This window comes from Balearica regulorum, chromosome W (genome assembly GCF_011004875.1).
Source record: "Balearica regulorum gibbericeps isolate bBalReg1 chromosome W, bBalReg1.pri, whole genome shotgun sequence".
Lineage (NCBI taxonomy): Eukaryota > Metazoa > Chordata > Aves > Gruiformes > Gruidae > Balearica > Balearica regulorum.
Window position 1 is genome coordinate 17,101,412 of NC_046219.1, and position 18,832 is coordinate 17,120,243.

At 44.0% G+C, this 18,832-nt stretch overlaps 1 protein-coding gene across 2 annotated transcripts in view; it reads left to right on the forward strand.

The window, feature by feature from the left end:
* The window catches only part of LOC142599146 (rapamycin-insensitive companion of mTOR-like), a 127,015-nt gene that overhangs the window by 49,146 nt on the left and 59,037 nt on the right, over nucleotides 1–18,832 (forward strand). For both annotated transcript variants that reach the window (XM_075738845.1, XM_075738846.1), the window contains 4 exons: nucleotides 11,153–11,279; nucleotides 12,250–12,419; nucleotides 12,666–12,733; nucleotides 13,051–13,118. In XM_075738845.1, coding sequence (XP_075594960.1) covers nucleotides 11,153–11,279; nucleotides 12,250–12,419; nucleotides 12,666–12,733; nucleotides 13,051–13,118 — 433 coding nt within the window. The remainder of the gene's footprint in view (nucleotides 1–11,152; nucleotides 11,280–12,249; nucleotides 12,420–12,665; nucleotides 12,734–13,050; nucleotides 13,119–18,832) is intronic.

The window sequence follows — 18,832 nt, forward strand, 5'->3', positions numbered from 1 at the left end:
CTAGACTTGTTTTGATTTTAATATCTTACCACTGAGAATCTTGAGTGGGCTAGAAAAAATCCTGCTAATTTTCCTTTGATAGAGATCAAACTGGACAAGATTTGGGAAAAAAATTATCAAATTATGAATGCAAGGGTATAATAACCATATTTTTATGTTACATCTAATGATTAACTTTATAGTGTGTTTAAGCATCTGTAAATCAAGGATGAGAGATTATCTGCCATTTGAGAAATGAGGCAAATTGCTGTCACTGGAATAATCAGTTGAAACAATGCTTCTAGCCTTATTGCTTTATCTGTAGAGGTTGATGCTGTCTGTAGTTCTTGTCTCAGATACAGTATAAGACATAGTCTCTGGTGGTTACTATACTGTGTATCCATGGATGTCAGATGATTGAAGCTGTGGTAGTTGCATTTTTGTTGATTAATCATGTTTCCTAACATCTTTTACTACCTAGAACATCCTTGATTTTTAAAAGATGATGTCAGACAAATAAAAAACCACCCAACCTGGCTGCAAGTAAAGTTAACACCTTCTTCATGTCCTGTCTGGGTTGCAGCAGTTCAGCATGCATTGGCACAAAGCAGTCAATACTTGAGAAACTCTCTCACAAAGGATACTGTGACATATGTCCTGAATGGCACATTCTGTATTTTCACAATGTCTTTTTATTACCTTGCTCTTGTTGTTTTCCCATCTCTCCTCATCTCCTGCAAGATCTCAGGCTCTGTAGTTTGATACCAGGCTTCCTAAAAGATTATATGAAGGTTTTAGGAGAAGAGAATGAATGGCAAATATAACAATCATCAGATTTAATTAATTTGTGCACAAGATAACTTACTACGGGCTGTGTGTCCTGGTTTCAGCTAGGATGAAGTTAATTTTCACAAGAAGCTGGGATGGGACACAGCCAGGACAGGTGACCCAAACTAGCCAAAGGGGTATTCCATAACATATGACGTCATGCTCGACATAAAAGGGGGCTAGTTGGGGAGGAGCGGGACCGGTTCTGGGATGATCTGAGTGTGCAGTCTGTGTCATAGGTTGTGGGGTGAGAAGTTGCATTGCATATATATATATATATATTGCTTTGTATATTCGAAGTACTGTTGTTGTTTTCCTCTCCCTTTGCTGTCCTATTGAACTGTCTTTATCCCAACCCATGAGTTTTACCTTTGTCTTCCCATTCTCCTCCCCATCCCCTTGGGGGGGAGGAGTGAGTGAGTGGCCTCATGGTGCTCAGCTGCCAGCTGGGGCTAAACCAGGACAGTCCTTTTTGGTGCCCAACGTGGGGCATGAAGGGTTGAGATAACGACAGGTCTGACCCGAGCATGTTAAAACAAAGTTGTGATAAGTATTTATAATATTACTTAAACAGTCGCTGGTCACCATGGTGTTATGTTTGTTCACACGACTGTGGTATGTAAACCCTTACTTGCTCTATGTATTCCCTGTGGTGCTGTTTATAATCTCTGGAGAGGGGTCAGGATTTTGTTGTACTGTGTAATATTGATTTATCATATAACAACATCAATGGTCATGAGCTTAAGCTGGTAATTGTATGTGGCATTGCTGTCTTGCCTGTACCTCAGACAACATCTCTTGGAATTTATTAATAATCGCACCCAATCTATGGGGAAGATGAGGGGGGGTACTTTCTCCTGCTCTTTCACCTCCCCTTTTTCCTTCATGCTGGTTACAGCAGCTTTTGAGAATTTTTAATATCCTTGGGATGTTCAAGCCAGCATGCTCCTATTGCTAGGTCTCCTGAATGTGTTCCAGGTCTTGTTTAGGGTTACAAAAAATTGTTTTAATACCACCCAGAGACCTGCCCTGAGGCTGAATAATCAGGGCTGGCATGGCATATGAGAGAATAGGGGCAAGTATCTAGAGACCTCCTCCCCTCCAGTGGTTTGGAACTTTGCTCCCGAACAACTACAGGACCCTGATGAAGTGATAGAATATTTGAAAGGAAAATGCTGTAGCTATTCCAAAGAGGAACAACTTACTGCACTGTGCTGGGCCCTGGCCAGTATGTACCAAACACTGCTCGATAGTAGGCAGCACCCTCAGGGGGAAGAGAGGGAAAACAGAGCAACAGGCACTGTGGCTACCCAAATCCCAGTGACAGGCAGTGTAGCTGAACCAAGAAAGCAACCCATGCCAGTATCAGTTGCCTCTATACACAAGAAGAAATACACAAAAAATCCCAGTTGGCTTAGTAAGGGATGATGATGAACAGGCCTTCAGCTTCTGGAGGCAACTTCTGTCAAGTGTGAGGGAAAGGTATCCCTCCAGTGAAGATGTATGTCATCCAGACAAGTGGACCACCATTGAGTGAGGCATCCACTACCTGAGGGAATTAGCTGTGTGTTTATTATGACCCAAACAATGCGCAGTTACCCACAGATCCTGACGAAGTCCAATATACCCGACCCGTGTGATGGAAGTATGTATGGAGCACACCATCATTGTACAACAACTCATTGGCAGTAGTGGACCAGAAAGGCAAAGAGGCACCCACAGTGGATGAAGTGGCTGGCCGACTCTGGGAACACAAAGAAAGTCTCTCTTCCTCTCTCTTCTCAGCTGTGGAGAAATTGCCCTGGAAGGTCCGGCAACTCAAAGAGAATGTGTCCTATTCCCCACCCATACGGACCAGTATCCTAGCTGTGTAGGAGTAAGCGTTCCTCTGCTCAAGAGAGAGGATATAGAGGGTACACACCACGAGGCACCCTGTGATTTTACCTGTGTGACCACTGAGAGGACATGAGGAAGCAGGATGGAAAACCAACCTCGACCCTACAGGCATGAGTACATGAGTTGCAAGGCAAGACAGTCACAAAAGGGGATTCTCCCAGGAAAAATGCCACTCCTGTTTCTAGCGGGCAGTTCCCTAGACCGAGTGGAAGGCCTACTTGTATGTATGATACTCCTGAAGGGTCTTCTAAGTCTTTTTTGCAAGAAGTGAGTAGCAAATATGATGAGCACGATTAGAGGGGCCCTGCCTTCAGCCTGGTGGAGGAAAGGGCCAACTGGGTTTATTGGACTGTGTGGATTTGGCCTGGCACAAGAGTACAAGGCTCTAGTGGACACTGGTGCACAGTGTACTTTAATGCCATCAAACAATAAAGGGGCAGAACCCATCTGTATTTCTGGAGTGACAGGGGGATCCCAACAGTTGACTCTGCTGGAGGCCAAAGTGAGTCTAACTGGGAATGACTGGGAAAAGCACCCCATTGTGACTGGGCCAGAGGCTCCATGCATCCTTGGCATAGACTACCTCAGGAGAGGGTGTTTCAAGGACCCAAAATGGGACAAGTGGGATTTTGGAATAGCTGCCGTGGAGACAGAGGAAATTGAACCATTGTGTAGTCTGCCTGGTCTCTCAGAGTACCCTTCTGTTGTGGGGTTGCTGAGGGTCAAAGAACAACAGGTGCCAATTGCTACCACAACTGTGCACTGGCGGCAATACCGCACCAACAGAGACTCCCGGGTTCCCATCCACAAGCTAATTCATCAACTGGAGGGTCAGGGAGTGATCAGCAGAACCTGTTCACCCTTTAACAGTCCCATATGGCCAGTGCAGAAGTCCAATGGTGAGTGGAGGCTGATGGTAGACTATTGTTGCCTGAATGAATTCACGTTGCCCATGAGTGCTGCCATGCTAGAACTTCAATATGAACTGGAGTCAAAGGCAGCCAAGTGGTATGCCACCATTGATATAGCTGATGCATTTTTCTCGATCCCTTTGGCAGCAGAGTGCAGGCCACAGTTTGCCTTCACTTGGAGGGGCGTCCAGTACACCTGGAACCAACTGCCCCAGGGGTGGAAACACAGCCCCACCATTTGCCATGGATTGATCCAGACTGCCCTGGAACAGAGAGAAGCCCCAGAGCACCTGCAATACATTGCTGACATCATTGTATGGGGCAGCACAGCAGCAGAGGAAGTTTCTGAGAAAGGGAAGAAAATAATCCAAGTCCTGCTGCAGGCTGGCTTCGCCATAAAACGAGATAAGGTCAAGGGACCTGCCCAGGACATCCAGTTTTTAGGAATAAAATAGCAAGATAGGCATTGTCAGATCCCAATGGATGTGATTAACAAAATAGCAGCCATGTCTCCACCAACCAACAAAAAGGAAAAACAAGCTTTCTTAGGTGTTGTGGGTTTCTGGTGAATGCATATACCAAATTTCAGTCTGATTGTAAGCCTTTTCTTTCTGGTGACCTGAAAGAATGATTTCTAATGGGGCCTATAGCAGCAACAAGCCTTTGAACAAATTAAACGGGAAATTTTTTTTTTGCAGCAGCCCTTAGGCCAGTCCAGGCAGGAACAGATGGGGAAAAAAAAGTGCTTTACATCGCAGCCAGGGAGAATGGCCCTACCTGGAGTCTCTGGCAGAAAGCACCAGGGGAGACTCAAGATCGACCCCTGGGGTTTTGGACTCGGGGATACAGAGGATCCAAGGCCTGCTAAAATCCAACTGAAAGAGATATTGGCAGTATATGAAGGGGTTTGATCTGCTTCAGAAGCGATTGATACTGAAGCACAAAGTGTACCGATACCCCGATTGCTGGTGCTGGGCTGCACGTTCAAAGAGAGGGCCCCCTCTACATGTCATGCAACTGATGGTATATGGAATAAGTGAGTCGCACTGATCACGCAGCGAGCTCAAATAGGAAACCCCAATCGCCTAGGAATTCTGAAACTGATCAAGGACTGGCCAGAAGGGAAAGATTTCAGAATGTCGCCAGAGGAGGAGGTGACACATGCTGAAGATGCCCCACCATATAATGAACTAACAGAGGATGAGAAGCCATATGCCCTCTTCACTGATGGGTCCTGTTGCATTGTGGGAAAGCATCGGAGGTGGAAGGCTGCTGTATGGAGTCCTATACAACATGTCGCAGAAGCTGCTGAAGGAGAAGATTAATCAAGTCACTTGGCAGAGGTGAAAGCCATCCAGCTGGCTTTAGACATTGCTGACAGAGAAAAGTGGCCAACACTCTACCTCTGTACTGACTCATGGATGGTGGCCAATGCCCTGTGGGGGTGGTTACAGCAGTGGAAGCAGAGCAACTGGCAGCGCAGAGGCAAACCCATCTGGGCTGCCCCATTGTGGCAAGATATTGCTGCCTGGCTAGAGAAGCTAGTTGTAAAGGTACGTCATGTAGATGCCCACTTACCCAAGAGTCGGGCCACTGAGGAACATCAGAACAACCAGCAGGTGGATCAGGCTGCCAAGATTCAAGTGGCTCAGGTGGATTTGGACTGGCACCGTAAGGGTGAATTATATCTCATGGTGGGCCCATGACACCTCAGGCCATCAGGGAAGAGATGCAACATACAGAGAGGCTCATGAATGAGAGTTAAACTTGACCATGGATGGGTTATCCATGAATGTGAAACATGCGCTGCAGTCAAGGAAGCCAAGCAGTTAAAGCCTCTGTGGTATGGAGGACAATGGCTGAAATATAAATATGGGGAAGCATGGGAGATTGACTACATCACACTCCCACAAAGCCACCAAGGGAAGCACTATGTTCTTACAATGGTGGAAGCAACCACTGGATGGCTGGAAACATATCCTTTGTCCCGTGCCACTGCCCGGAACACTATCCTGTACCTTGAAAAGCAAGTCCTGTGGTGACATGGCACCCCAGAAAGAATCGAGTCGGACAACGGGACTCATTTCCAAAACAACCTCATAGACGCCTGGGCCAACATGCATGGCATTGAGTGGGTGTATCCCATCCCCTATCATGCACCAGCCTCTGGGGAAATCGAATGATACAGTGGACTGCTAAAGACTACATGGTTGGTGGGACCCCTCAAACACATTTAGCAAAGGCAACCTGGTTAGACAAGGCTAGAGGTTCTACCAGTCAGGCTGTTTCTGCCCAGTCAAAACTTCCATATTGTAGAAGGGGATAAAGTCCCCATAGTGCGTGTGAAGAATATATTGGGGAAGGCAATCTGGGTTATCCCTGCTTCGGGCAATGGCGAACCCCTTTGTGTGGATGCTTTTGCTCAAGGACCAGGGTGCGCTTGGTGGGTGATGGCGAAGTCTAATGTGTACCTCAAAGAGGATTTGGTTTTGGGTGAGAACAGCCAATGATTTAACTTGTATGATGTTAATTGACAGCCAACACGGCTTCACTAAGGGCAAATTGTGCCTGACAAACTTGGTGGCCTTCTATGATGGGGTTACAGCATCGTCGGATAAGGAAAGGGCAGCTGACGTCATCTCCCTGGACTTGTGCAAAGCATTTGACGCTGTCCCGCACGACATCCTTGTCTCTAAATTGGACAGACATGTTTTCAGTGGATGGACCACTCGGTGGATAAGGAATTGGCTGGATGGTCGCACTCAAAGAGTTGTGGTCAACGGCTCAATGTCCAAGTGGAGAACGGTGACGAGTGGCGTCCCTCAGGGGTCGGTACTCGGACCAGCACTGTTCAACATCTTTGTCAGCGACATGGACAGTGGGATCGAGTGCACCCTCAGCAAGGTTGCTGACGACACCAAGCTGTGTGGTGTGGTCAACACCCTGGAGGGAAGGGATGCCATCCAGAGGGACCTTGACAGGCTGGAGAGGTGGGCCCGTGCGAACTGCATGAAGTTCAACAAGGCCAAGTGCAAGGTCCTGCACCTGGGTCGGCGCAATCCCCAGCACGACTATAGGCTGGGTGAGGAATGGATTGAAAGCAGCCCCGAGGAGAAGGACTTGGGGGTATTGATTGATGAGAAGCTCAACATGAGCCGGCAGTGTGCGCTTGCAGCCCAGAAAGCCAACCGTGTCCTGGGCTGCATCAAAAGAGGCGTGACCAGCAGGTGGAGGGAGGTGATCCTGCCCCTCTACTCTGCTCTTGTGAGACCCCACCTGGAGTAGTGCGTCCAGCTCTGGGGTCCCCAAGTACAGGAGAGACATGGAGCTGTTGGAGCGAGTCCAGAGGAGGGCCACGAAGCTGATCAGAGGGCTGGAGCACCTCTCCTATGAGGACAGGCTGAGAGAGTTGGGATTGTTCAGCCTGGAGAAAAGAAGGCTCCGGGGAGATCTAATTGCGGCCTTCCAGTACCTGAAGGGGGCCTACAGGCAAGATGGTGAGGGACTGTTTATGAGGGAGTGTAGTGACAGGACAAGGGGTAATGGGTTTAAGCTGAAGGAGGGTCGATTTAGATTAGATGTTAGAAAGAAATTCATTACTGTGAGGGTGGTGAGGCACTGGAACAGGTTGCCCAGAGAGGTTGTGGAGGCCCCCTCCCTGGAAGTGTTTAAGGCCAGGTTGGATGAGGCTTTGGGCAATGTGGTCTAGTGGAGGGTGTCCCTGCCCGTAGCAGGGGGGTTGGAACTAGATGATCTTTAAGGTCCCTTCCAACCCAAACCATTCTATGATTCTGTAATTGCTAAATAATCTTGCCATTTTGTGTCATCACTACTACAACTGCTATATGTCATATCAATGGTATTACCATAAGAATCACCCAAATTAATGAAGGATGATCTTTGATGAAACCAAGTAAAATGCTACGATGATAAAACTACAGCTGACATCAGCAACTGCTGCCCAGGAACTTCCTTGAAATAGACGTTTTCAACCCTCAGACTGTGAGCATGGACCGTGCCAGATACACGAGCTCTGAGCTCTGGATGCAGCATGCAGCACTCCAACAGCATACACCATCTCTCCTGTCCTGAAAGACTGTTATGACAGATGGATTCCAAAGTGAAAGACTAAATTAATTGAATGGCTGTTTTAGAGGGATGGCCTATAGGTTAAGGCAATGATATCTGTATGTGTGTGTGTATATATATATAATCGCGGTGGGTTGACCCTGGCTGGATGCCAGGTTCCCACTAAAACCGCTCTATCACTCCCCCTCCTTAGCTGGACAGGAGAGAGAAAATATAACAAAAAGCTTGTTGGTTGATATAAGGACAGGGGAGAGATCACTCAGAAATTACCATCACAGGCAAAACAAACTGAACTTAGAGAAAAATTCACCTAATTTATTACCAAGCAAAACAGAGCAGAGCAATGAGAAATAAAACCAAATCTTAAACCACCTCCCCCCACTCCTCCCATCTTCCCAGGCTTAACTTCACTCCTGGTTTCTACCTACTCCCCCCTCAGCGGCACAGGGGGATGGGGAATGGGGGTTATGGTCAGTTCATCACGCGGTGTTTCTGCCCCTTCTTCCTCCTCAGGGGGAGGACTCCTCTCATCATTCCCCTGCTCCAGCATGGAGTCCCTCTCACGGGAGACAGTCCTTCACGAACTTCTCCAACGTGAGTCCTTCCCACGGGGTGCAGACCTTCAGGAGCAGACTGCTCCAGCGTGAGTCCCCCATGGGGGGTCACAAGTCCTGCCAGCAAACCTGCTCTGGCGTGGGCTCCTCTCTCTCCATGGGTCCACAGGTCCTGCCAGGAGCTTGCTCCAGTGCAGGCTTCCCACGGGGCCACAGCCTCCTTCAGGTGCCTCCACCTGCTCCGGCGTGGGGTCCTCCACAGACTGCAGGTGAAATCTCTACACCCCCTCATCCTCCCTCCATGGGCTGCTGCAGGGGTCAGCCTGCTTCACCATGGTCTTCACCATGGGCTGCAGGGGGATCTCTGCTTCAGCACCTGGAGCACCTCCTCCCCCTCCTTCTGCACTGACCTTGGTGTCTGCAGAGTTTCTTACATCTTCTCACTCCTCTCTCTGGCTGCAAAAGCTCCAACTAGGTTCATTTTTCCCTTCTTAAATATGTTATCACAGAGGCATTACCACTGTAGCTGATTGCCTTGGCCTTGGTCAGTGGTGGGTCCGTGTCGGAGCTGGCTGGCATTGGTTCTATCAGACGCAGGGGAAGCTTCTAGCAGCTTTTCGCAGAAGCTACCCTTGTAGCCCCCCCGCTACCAAAACCTTGCCACACAAACCCAAATCATATATATAGCAAAGACAGGGAATGTGGTGATGATTAATTGGAAGCATAGGATCTAGGTGTGATGTAGATGGTATAGATTTTAGGAGGTGGATAATGTCCTGGTCTTGGCTAGGATAGAGTTAATTTTCAGCAGAAGCTGGAACACAGCCAAGACAGGTGAGCCAAACTAACCAAAGAGGTATACCGAAAGGGGTGTATATTATATATTTTTTTTTTTTTTTTTTTTAGAAATCATTAAAGTCTTTGTTACTTATTTTATCATAGCCACTCGTAAGTAGCCTTCCATCACCTGTTCTTGGTCTTTAGAATTGTATTTCAATATGTAGAGCAGAATGAAAGCAAATTAATTGTATTTATTATTTGTATTTATTCTCCTATTGTATTTATTCTCTATCACTGGTATGTAAAAGACATGTAGATGTGGCACTTAAGGACATGGTTTAGTGGTGACTTGGCAGTGTTAGGTTTACAGTTGAACTATAAGATCTTAAAGGTCTTTTCCAACCTAAATGACTCTATGATTCTTCTAAAATACTTGGAATTTAATATTAAAAGAAAGGTTTCCTTTTCATGCCTTAAAACCAAAGAAAACAACGAAGCAAAACAGCCTTAAGAGGCTGCTTGTGTCCTTATACTTAAGTACATGTCAATGTCAGTAGAAAAAAAGATTATAATTTTATAGAGTGGATTGGTACACCCATTTTATTGCTAATTCTTGTTACTTCATGCCATTTTAAAAATGAAAGACTGCGTGGGTGGGGAAGAATTTTGGTTTTATTTAGAGTCCTATCTTAAAACTTCCTGTTTTGTGAGTCACAACATTATGTATGACAAGAAGTTTCTCAGAAACACGTCTTAAAATTGAACTTGATGAAGAGTTCAAATATATTTGTCATAATGGTTGATATATTCTCACTTTAATATTCTCTGCAAAGAGGGAGGGGAAGTAGTCCTCTTTGAACAAATATCTGTAAGACATCTAAAGGAGCTGTAAAATTAATATAGGACAAAACAGTTTTGGAAAAATAATGTCGATAAGCCTGCTTTTGTTGGAAACAAAAGGGATATTAAATTAAACCTTGTTTAGTCATTCTTCAATTAAAAAATAAAAACAATTTGCAATAAATTTGAGGCAGAATAGAGAAGAGATTATAACAGTACATGCTCCTTTACACTACTGAAGAGCTCCTGTGCTATGGAAAACCTCAGCTTTTAGTTTAGGACAAGCAGAATTTATACTAGATCAAGGAGCAAGACCCTGTGCACACATTAAAGGCAAAAAAACCCCCACTCCACCCCCCAAAATGAGGCTTTGACTACAAAGGCTGAGTAGCTCTCTATTTACATTTCTTCATATTTTGCTAAAATTAAATATACATATCCTGTATACTATAGAACATGAACATCACTGAAGTTAAACAGATGTATTACTAAGGGGAAATTGGTTTTTTGTCTGACTGCTTAAAAAGGCAACAACATAATTTGTTATAGCCCACTCAACCATGTCACATTTTTTCTACTAATAAATAAAATTAAGATGTTAAAAATGCTCAATATCCACTAAACATCTAAAAACTTTTACAGTTTAACATGTTTAAACGTGTGTGTTTTTTGTGACATATAGCTATATAACTGTTGATGAAGTTGTATTACACTGCAGTTTTAGGAAGATCAGGTACTATACAAGAGGATATAGGGGTGTTGCTGACAGTTGCCTTCCAAATGCAATAGCAGCTTCTTTTGTTTACTATCCTTTTTTGTAGTCTGCAGCAGTCTAAGGATCTCTCTACAAAACAAGAGAGTTTAGTCTTGGCTAATTAAAAAGTTGAATAGATATTGAAGATAGATATCTAGTGCAGTATGAATTAATCTTCTCTGTGTTGTTGGATAGTGTTCTCTGTCAATAAAGAAATTCTTGGGGGGGGGAAAAATCTGAAGAAGGTAGCAGTAGTTCTCTGCAACAGTTAGGTGTTTTTTTTTACCCTTTCTTTATTATAATAAATAATATAAAAATAAACTGAAGCAGGAAGAAAATGTTAAATTGATGAATGAAGAAATTCAAGAATAAAAGAAAGTGTTTTGAGGATTTGCAGGATGCAACCAAGTAATATATGGAGTAGTCTGGTAGTATTCTAGGAAACAAAATGCTAGTGAATCTGTGAGAATATTTAGAGAAATATGAAGAAACCAGAGGGCTTTTTCTTTCACTTTTGGCAGATGATCACTGTGAATGCTTCATTGTTCCCCAGTTCTATTACTAATTCTTTGATAGCAGTTGGAAACGATGGTCTTCAAGAAAGAGACAGAATGGTTCGAGCATGTATAGCCATTATCTGTGAACTAGGTAAGATAACTGAAAGCTAATTAAGAAAAATTTTGATGTGGTTGTCATCAGTCTTCTAAGAGATTTTCTTCTGTGGGTTCATATTAAATAGATTGTATTAAAATAATTAAGGATATTTGTTTAATAATTAATAAATAAAATGTTAAATGTTTTTAATGTTAATTTCATATATTTTAGTTATTAGTTTGATATAAACCAAAATCACTTTAACTTAAAATCAAAATTTCTTAAGTGAAGTAGCTGAAGATTTCAGGTACTGTACTTTGCCAATTTTTGCATTACCTTAAAAACATTTCCCTGCTGCAATTGATATTTTCAAAAGTAGTGGATTGGAAGTAGGGAAAATTCCATACATGAGATGTTGACAAATGTACAAGAGTTCAGAGAACTACAAAACATTTTCCTTTAAAATTTTTTACAGTGGGTACTGTGGTTAGCTGGCTTCTGGAAGTCAGTATTTATGTCCATGTAAAGGCTATCTGGACACTGATTTATACTAACTCCCTATACTTGTATGAGGGTGCTAGTTTTTAAAGTTTTTTTCAGTTTTGTATCAATCAGTGAGAAATAACTTCAGCATTGTTTTCAAGATACAAACTTCTGTTTTAAAGAACTCAACAATCTGTTACTCATTTATATTCTAGTATAAATATTTTATCCATGTCAGTCCAGTGAAGCACAAAACCTTTTTGCAGGAAATCCAGACGCTACTGTATGGAAACTTGGTTGGAAATAAGCTGGGAAACTGCTGCACAATAGTGACTGACTGACCAGTATTTTGTTGATGATAAATTAATCAAAAACCTCAATTTATTGCTAATGTCAGTCATTAAAAGCTTTATTGTGTTCCTCAGTAGTCTTCAGGAAGAAAGAGATATATGTACTAAATACACAACGTTTGTTGTATTGGAAGTCATGAAATATTTTCTTTCCCATTGCTGGCCAATGTGACGTGTTTTTCTTTATTTAGCACTTCAGAATCCCGAGGTGGTGGCTCTTCGGGGTGGTTTAAGTACCATCTTGAAAAATGTGATTGATTGTCATCTAAGCCGAATAAACGAGGCTTTGATAACTACAGTTTTGCACCTCATTAATCATCCAAAGACCCGACAGTATGTGCGAGCAGATGTAGAGTTAGAGGTGGGTTCAGTTTTACTTGTTTAGTGAAAGAAGTTTAAACATTGTATTACTAATGAAAATGTTTAATTTTCTCCTCAGATTTCACTCTCTGTATTAGTGCAAAATGTTTAAATGCAACATTTTAAGCGAAGAGCTTAATGTTTTATAAAGCAGGAATAACATGACAGATTGGAGTGGGACTGAGGAAAGGGCAAGACCTGTTAACTATTCTCATGTGAAAGTAATGCATGTCTTTCTTTTGTTTAGCGAATTTTAGCTCCTTACACAGATTTTCACTACAGGCATAATCCAGACACAGCAGAAGGACAACTCAAGTAAGTGTTAGTGCTGCTACTTATGCTACCAGTTGTGTTCATGGTACTGGAATTAAACTATCTTTCTTTCCAAAGTGACAAAATAAAAGCAATTAGCTAATATTAAACTTTTTGAAGTTGAATATAATAGCAGGTTAGAATGCAGCTTCCTAAAATATTTTTAGGTGTTTCAGATTTAAAAGGGAAAATTTTCTTACTCTAGATTTTATCCTCTATCTAAAATTTTAGTTAACTACTTTTTACTTGCTATGTTAGTAACACTGATTTTTTTTACAATAATTAACTGTGTATTGCGATATTTGTTATTTTAATGACAGAGAGGACAGAGAAGCACGGTTCCTAGCTAGTAAAATGGGAATAGTGGCAGCATTTCGATCATGGGCAGGTAAGATTTGTTTGTTTGTTTGTTTAAAGTTGGATGACTGGAAGGAGAATTTTACTTCCTAGTGTAAGGAAGTGGTTTATTTAAGCACGGAATCTGTTTCTCTTGATCTAATTTCTATCAATACCTTCCTACAGTGGTACTAAGATGTGTTTTGATATTGTTAAATTGGAGGACTCATAGTTGTAGTGGGCTGACCCTGGCTGGTGGCCAGGTGCCCACCAAAGCCGCACTATCGCTCCCCCTCCTCAGCTGGACAGGAGAGAGAAAATATAATGAAAGGCTCATAGGTCGAGATAAGGACAGGAAGAGATCACTCAGCAATTACCATCACAGGCAAAACAGACTCAACTTAGGAAAATTAATTTAATTTATTACCAATCAAATCAGAGTAATGAGAAATTGGATTTTTCATGTAGAATCATAGAATCTTAAGGTTGAAAAAGACCTCTAAGATCATCAAGTCCAACCGTCGACCCAACACTACCATGTCTACTAAACCATGTCCCAAAGTGCCACGTCTACACATTTTTTGAACACCTCTAGGGATGGTGACTCCACCACCTCTCTGGGCAACCTGTTCCAATGCCTGACCACTCTTTCGGTGAAGAAATTTTTCCTAATATCTAATCTAAACCTCCTCTGACACAACTTGAGACCATTTCCTCTTGTCCTTTCGCTAGTTACTTGGGAGAAGAGACCAACAGCCGCCTCGCTACAACCTCCTTTCAGGTAGTTGTAGAGAGTGATAAGGTCTCCCCTCAGCCTCCTCTTCTCCAGGCTAAACAACCCCAGTTCCCTCAGCTGCTTCTCATAAGACTTATGCTCCAGACCCTTCCTACCCTTGAGCAGATTGACACTTCTGCCCAACTTGGTGTTGTCTGCAAACTTGCTGAGGGCGCACTCAATCCCCTCATCCAGATCATTGATAAAGATATTAAATAAGACTGAGCCCTGGGGAACACTGCTTGTGACTGGCTGCCAACTGGATTTAACTCCGTTCACTACCACTCTCTGGGCCCAGCCTTCCAGCCAGTTTTTTACCCAGCAAAGAGTGCGCCCGCCCCAGCCATGAGCTGTCAGCTTCTCTAGGAGAGAAGATACTGCTCTAGGAGAGAGATACTGCTGTGGGAGACAGTATTGTAAGGCTTTACTAAAGTCCAGGTAGATAACATCCACAGCCTTTCCCTCGTCCACTAAGAGGGTCACCTGGTCATAGAAGGAGATCAGGTTGATTAAGCAGGATCTGCCTTTCATGAACCCATGCTGGCTGGGCCTGATCCCCTGGTTGTCCTGCACATGCCTGGTGAACGCACTCAAGATGAACTGCTCCATAATCTTCCCCAGTACTGAGGTCAGACTGACAGGCCTGTAGTTCCCCGGATCCTCTTTCGGGCCCTTCTTGTAGATGGGCATCACATTGGCAAGCAAGAATTCAATTCAATTTAGAAGACATTTCTAAATTGAAAAAGTAGGTTTTCACATTTTTTTAAATCTTTTCTCTGCAATATTAAAATATCTAATATGAAGATATTGTCTCAGGGACTACTTGTTCTTTTAGTCAAGACAGTGTCTTCTTGCAAATAAACTAAATCAGTTGATATGACCATGTCCTGGGTTCGGCTAGGATAGAGTTTATTTTCACCAGAAGCTGGGAGGGGACACAGCCAGGACAGGTGACCCAAACTAGCTAAAGGGGTATTCCATACCATATGACATCATGCTTAGCATAAAAGAGGGCTAGTTGGGGAGGAGCAGCACGGCTCCAGGACTGGCTCCAGGATAGTCTGAGTGTCATAGGTTGTGGGGTGAGAAGTTGCATTGCGTATCACCTGCTTTGTATATTCGAAGTACTGTTGTAATTTCCCTCTCCCTTTGCTGTCCCAGTAAACTGTCCTTATCCCAACCCATGAGTTTTACCTTTGTCTTCCCATTCTCCTCCCCATCCCCTTGGGGGGGAGGAGCGAGTGAGTGGCCTCATGGTACTCAGCTGCCGGCTGGGGCTAAACCATGACAGACCATTTAACAAAATTTTGGTTAGTATTTTTACAGGCTGTACTTAGGAAAGATTCAAACTGTATAGAAAGGCTTTTGCTTTGTAAGACTCTTTGTTTTATTTTTTTAATGTTCTGAAAGTGATCAGTAAGCTTAATTTAACATCCAGGGTATCCTTCAAAAGTTTCTCACATATGTTCTCACTTGCTTGAGAAGGAAGCTTGGAAAGTTTGTGACAACTTTGAAACTTCTGAGAAGCAGTTTCTGATAGGAGTGTTGCTGCATCTTCCTTAACTCAGACTCTTAGATCTGATAGCATAAGCCTGAAAAATTCAAGTGACTGAAGAAACAATTGTCTTGGAATATGTTACTTGCCGTGGACCTTTCACTGTTATATGTTCTTTCTTTTTGTTTTTTATATTACTTGTTATGTTGGAGACTAACATCTTAACAGTTTTTAGTACAAAAATGCCCTTACATTGTCAGTCTTCCCAAAGAACATGTAGCAAAACCAGGCTTGATGGTGATTTTGGTTTTTTTTTTGTTATGCCTTTTGGGACTTTTTTTCTCCCCCCCCCCCCCCCCCCCCCCCCCCCCATCTGTACTCTCTGCTTTGTTGTACTGTTCTGCTCTCCTTATTCTCTGAACTGGGTTATTCTTTAGAGTTAATTACTGTGTCCTTTATCCTCATCTGTGATCATGTCCTTAGAGTTGAAATTGGGGCATGCAGCAATGACTGCATGCACCCAAATCTATTCCTTCATTGCAATTGGGATGTGGGCATCCACGTATTGGGATTGCATGGCAAGCTTTTGGTAGTGGGAGGCTGCAGGGGTGGCTTCTGCAAGAAGGTGCTAGAAGCTTCCCCTGTGTCTGATAGAGCCAACGCCAGCTGGCTCCAAGATGGACCTGCTGCTGGCCAAGGCCGAGCCAATCAGTGACAGTGGTAACGCCTCTGTGATAACATATTTAAGAAGGGGAAAAAGTTGCTGCACAAGAGCAACTGGAAGAGAGGAGTTGAGAATATGTGAGAGAAACCACTCTGCAGACACCAAGGTCAGTGAAGAAGGAGGGGGAGAGGGTGCTCCAGCCACCAGAACAGAGATTCCCCTGCAGCCCTGCAGAAGGCTATGGTGAGGCAGGCTGTCCCCCTGCAGCCCACGGAGGATGATGATGGAGCAGATATTCACCTGCAGTCTGTGGAGGACCCCATGCTGGAGTGGGTGGATGCACCCAAAGGATGCTGTGACCCTGTGGAGAGCCTGCGCTGGAGCAAACTCCTGGCAGGACCTGTGGACCCATGGAGAGAGAGGAGCCCACGCCAGAGCAGGTTTGCTGGCAGGACTTGTGACCTCGTGGGGGACCCACGCTGGAGCAGTCTGGTCCTGAAGGTCTGCACCCCATGGGAGAGATCCATGCTGGAGCAGTTTGTGAAGGACTGTAGCCCATGGGAAGGACTCACGTTGGAGAAGTTTGTGGAGGACTGTCTCCCGCGAGAGGGACCCCATGCTGGAGCAGGGGAATAGTGTGAGGAGTCGTCCCCCTGAGGAGGAAGGAGCAGCATAGACAACGTGTGATGAACTGACAACAACCCCCATTCCCCGTCCCACTGTGCTGCTGGTGGGGAGGAGGTAGAGAAAAACTGGCAGTGAAGTTAAGCCCAGGAAGAAGGGAGAAGTGGGGGAAGGTGTTTTAAGATTTGGTTTTATTTTTTCATTATTCTTCTCTGGTTTACTTGGTACTAAATTAGATTAATTTTTTTCTAAGTTGAGTCTGTTTTGCCCATGATGGTAACTGGTGAGTGATCTCCCTGTCCTTATCTTGACCCATGAGCCTTTCAGTATATTTTCTCTCCCCTTGTCCAGCTGAGGAGGGGGAGTGATAGAACAACTTGGTGGGCATCAGGCGGCCAGCCAAGGTCAACCCACCACATGCTCTTGGGCAGGGGAGAGGTCTCTGAGGTGCACTGTGGAACATATTTAAATGCTATTAATGTGTATGTGACCGCATGTACTTGTCATAAGGTTTTGTGACATGGAAGTTTTGAACTTGAGCACTTTCTTCAAGTTTATATAAAGCGTATGTCATTAAAGTTAAGTTTGTATTAGTCAAAATAAATAGATGAGTAAGTCATACTTTTCATCTTTTATTAATTTTTAATGAATGAATTTTTGGGTTTATAATAAGGTGAGAAAACCTTGCTTTTTGTTCATTTAAAGTTGCATTTTCAAGAAACTTGTTTGTTTTCTGGATAGCATGCTGCTGTAAGCTTTAATTTATTCTGTGATGTATGAAGAGAAATGGTCAAGGAAACAAGCAAGTTTTTTGCAGTCACGTTTTGAATTAAGAGATTGTATGTAATTTGAGGCTGAAATTCAGTGTAACCATTAGTTTCAGGAGGTATTCTGTAACATTTATAAACAATTTGAGGGTTTGTCCTATTAATATTGAAATATTAAACTAATTGAGTAAAAATGTAGTATAAAAGGACCAAATTATAACAGATTTTATGCAAAGTAAAATCTACTGTGTTGAAAAGGAGGATGCAATTTTTTACAGTGAGCGTGGTGAAACACTGGAACAGGTCGCCCAGGAGATGTTGTAGATGCCTGTCGTGTGAAAGGGTACAAGTCTGATGTATGGCTGAGGGAGGCCCTCCCGTTGAGTCACGAGGTTCAGAAAGGACCCCCTTGCTTTCTAAACTCCTTCTCAGAGAGGAGCCTAGGTGCAGCTAGGTCCAGTCTTAGTCCCAGACTTGGTCAACGGTTTATGTCTAAAGGATTATGTGTGTAGCTACTTATCAGAGTCAACGTTTGCCTGTCAGAGCCCCACCAAGGACTTTCACTGAAACAGTTTCGCAAAGTTGAAAAGAAAAATAGGTAATGTATTGAGGCAACAGATATAAAAAGTTCGGAATTGCCGTTGATAAATGCACTAACTGCAACAATTTTGAGCTCTAGTTAATAGTTCAGCGCTTTTGTTAATGATAGTTTTCCCGGGGTAACATCCGACATAATCGGAGGCGCAAGTCTTACCAAAGAGGCGTCCCTGCTTGGGGAGGAGAGAGGTCCAGGCCCGTCGACCCGTCCGGATAGTTGGAGTTCTCGTCCTCAGAAAAGAGGATTCTAAATGCCAGATTTATACTTTTGGCGAGGTGGGACTAAGTCAGGTCTTGTGTGTCGATTGGCCCTTAACAAGGCTTGTTGTGCAGTTGATCGGGGCTGGGGGGGAGAAGTGGCAGAGAACAAAGGCGTTCAGTGTAGGGGAGCGGTGGTCTGTTGAGTTTTACCAAAGTAACGTCAAGCTGTGAAGGCTCCCCCTCACCCCAGGCGTCACTTAGTTGATTGAGGAGTAGATCCGTCAGGCTCAGGCTCCGCATCTTGTTAAGATGAACAAATTGCTCATCTCCTGCCCCTGTTCAGGTCCAGTGCTTATCGGCGCAAGATAAGCAAGTTGCTCAATCCCTGCTCTCGCCCAAGCTGGACCCCCCCCCAGGGCCCCTTCTGCTGGCTCATAACGGCCCTGTATTCGGCACCAACAAGCCTGGACAAGTCCGGCATCTCACAATGCTCCATCCCTGGAAACATTCAAGGTCAGGTTGGATAAGGCTCTGAGCAACTTCATGTAGTTGAAGATATCCCTGCTCATTGCAGGAGGGTTGGACTAGATCATCTTTAATGGTCCCTTCCAACCCAAACTATTCTGTAATTCTATGAAAATTC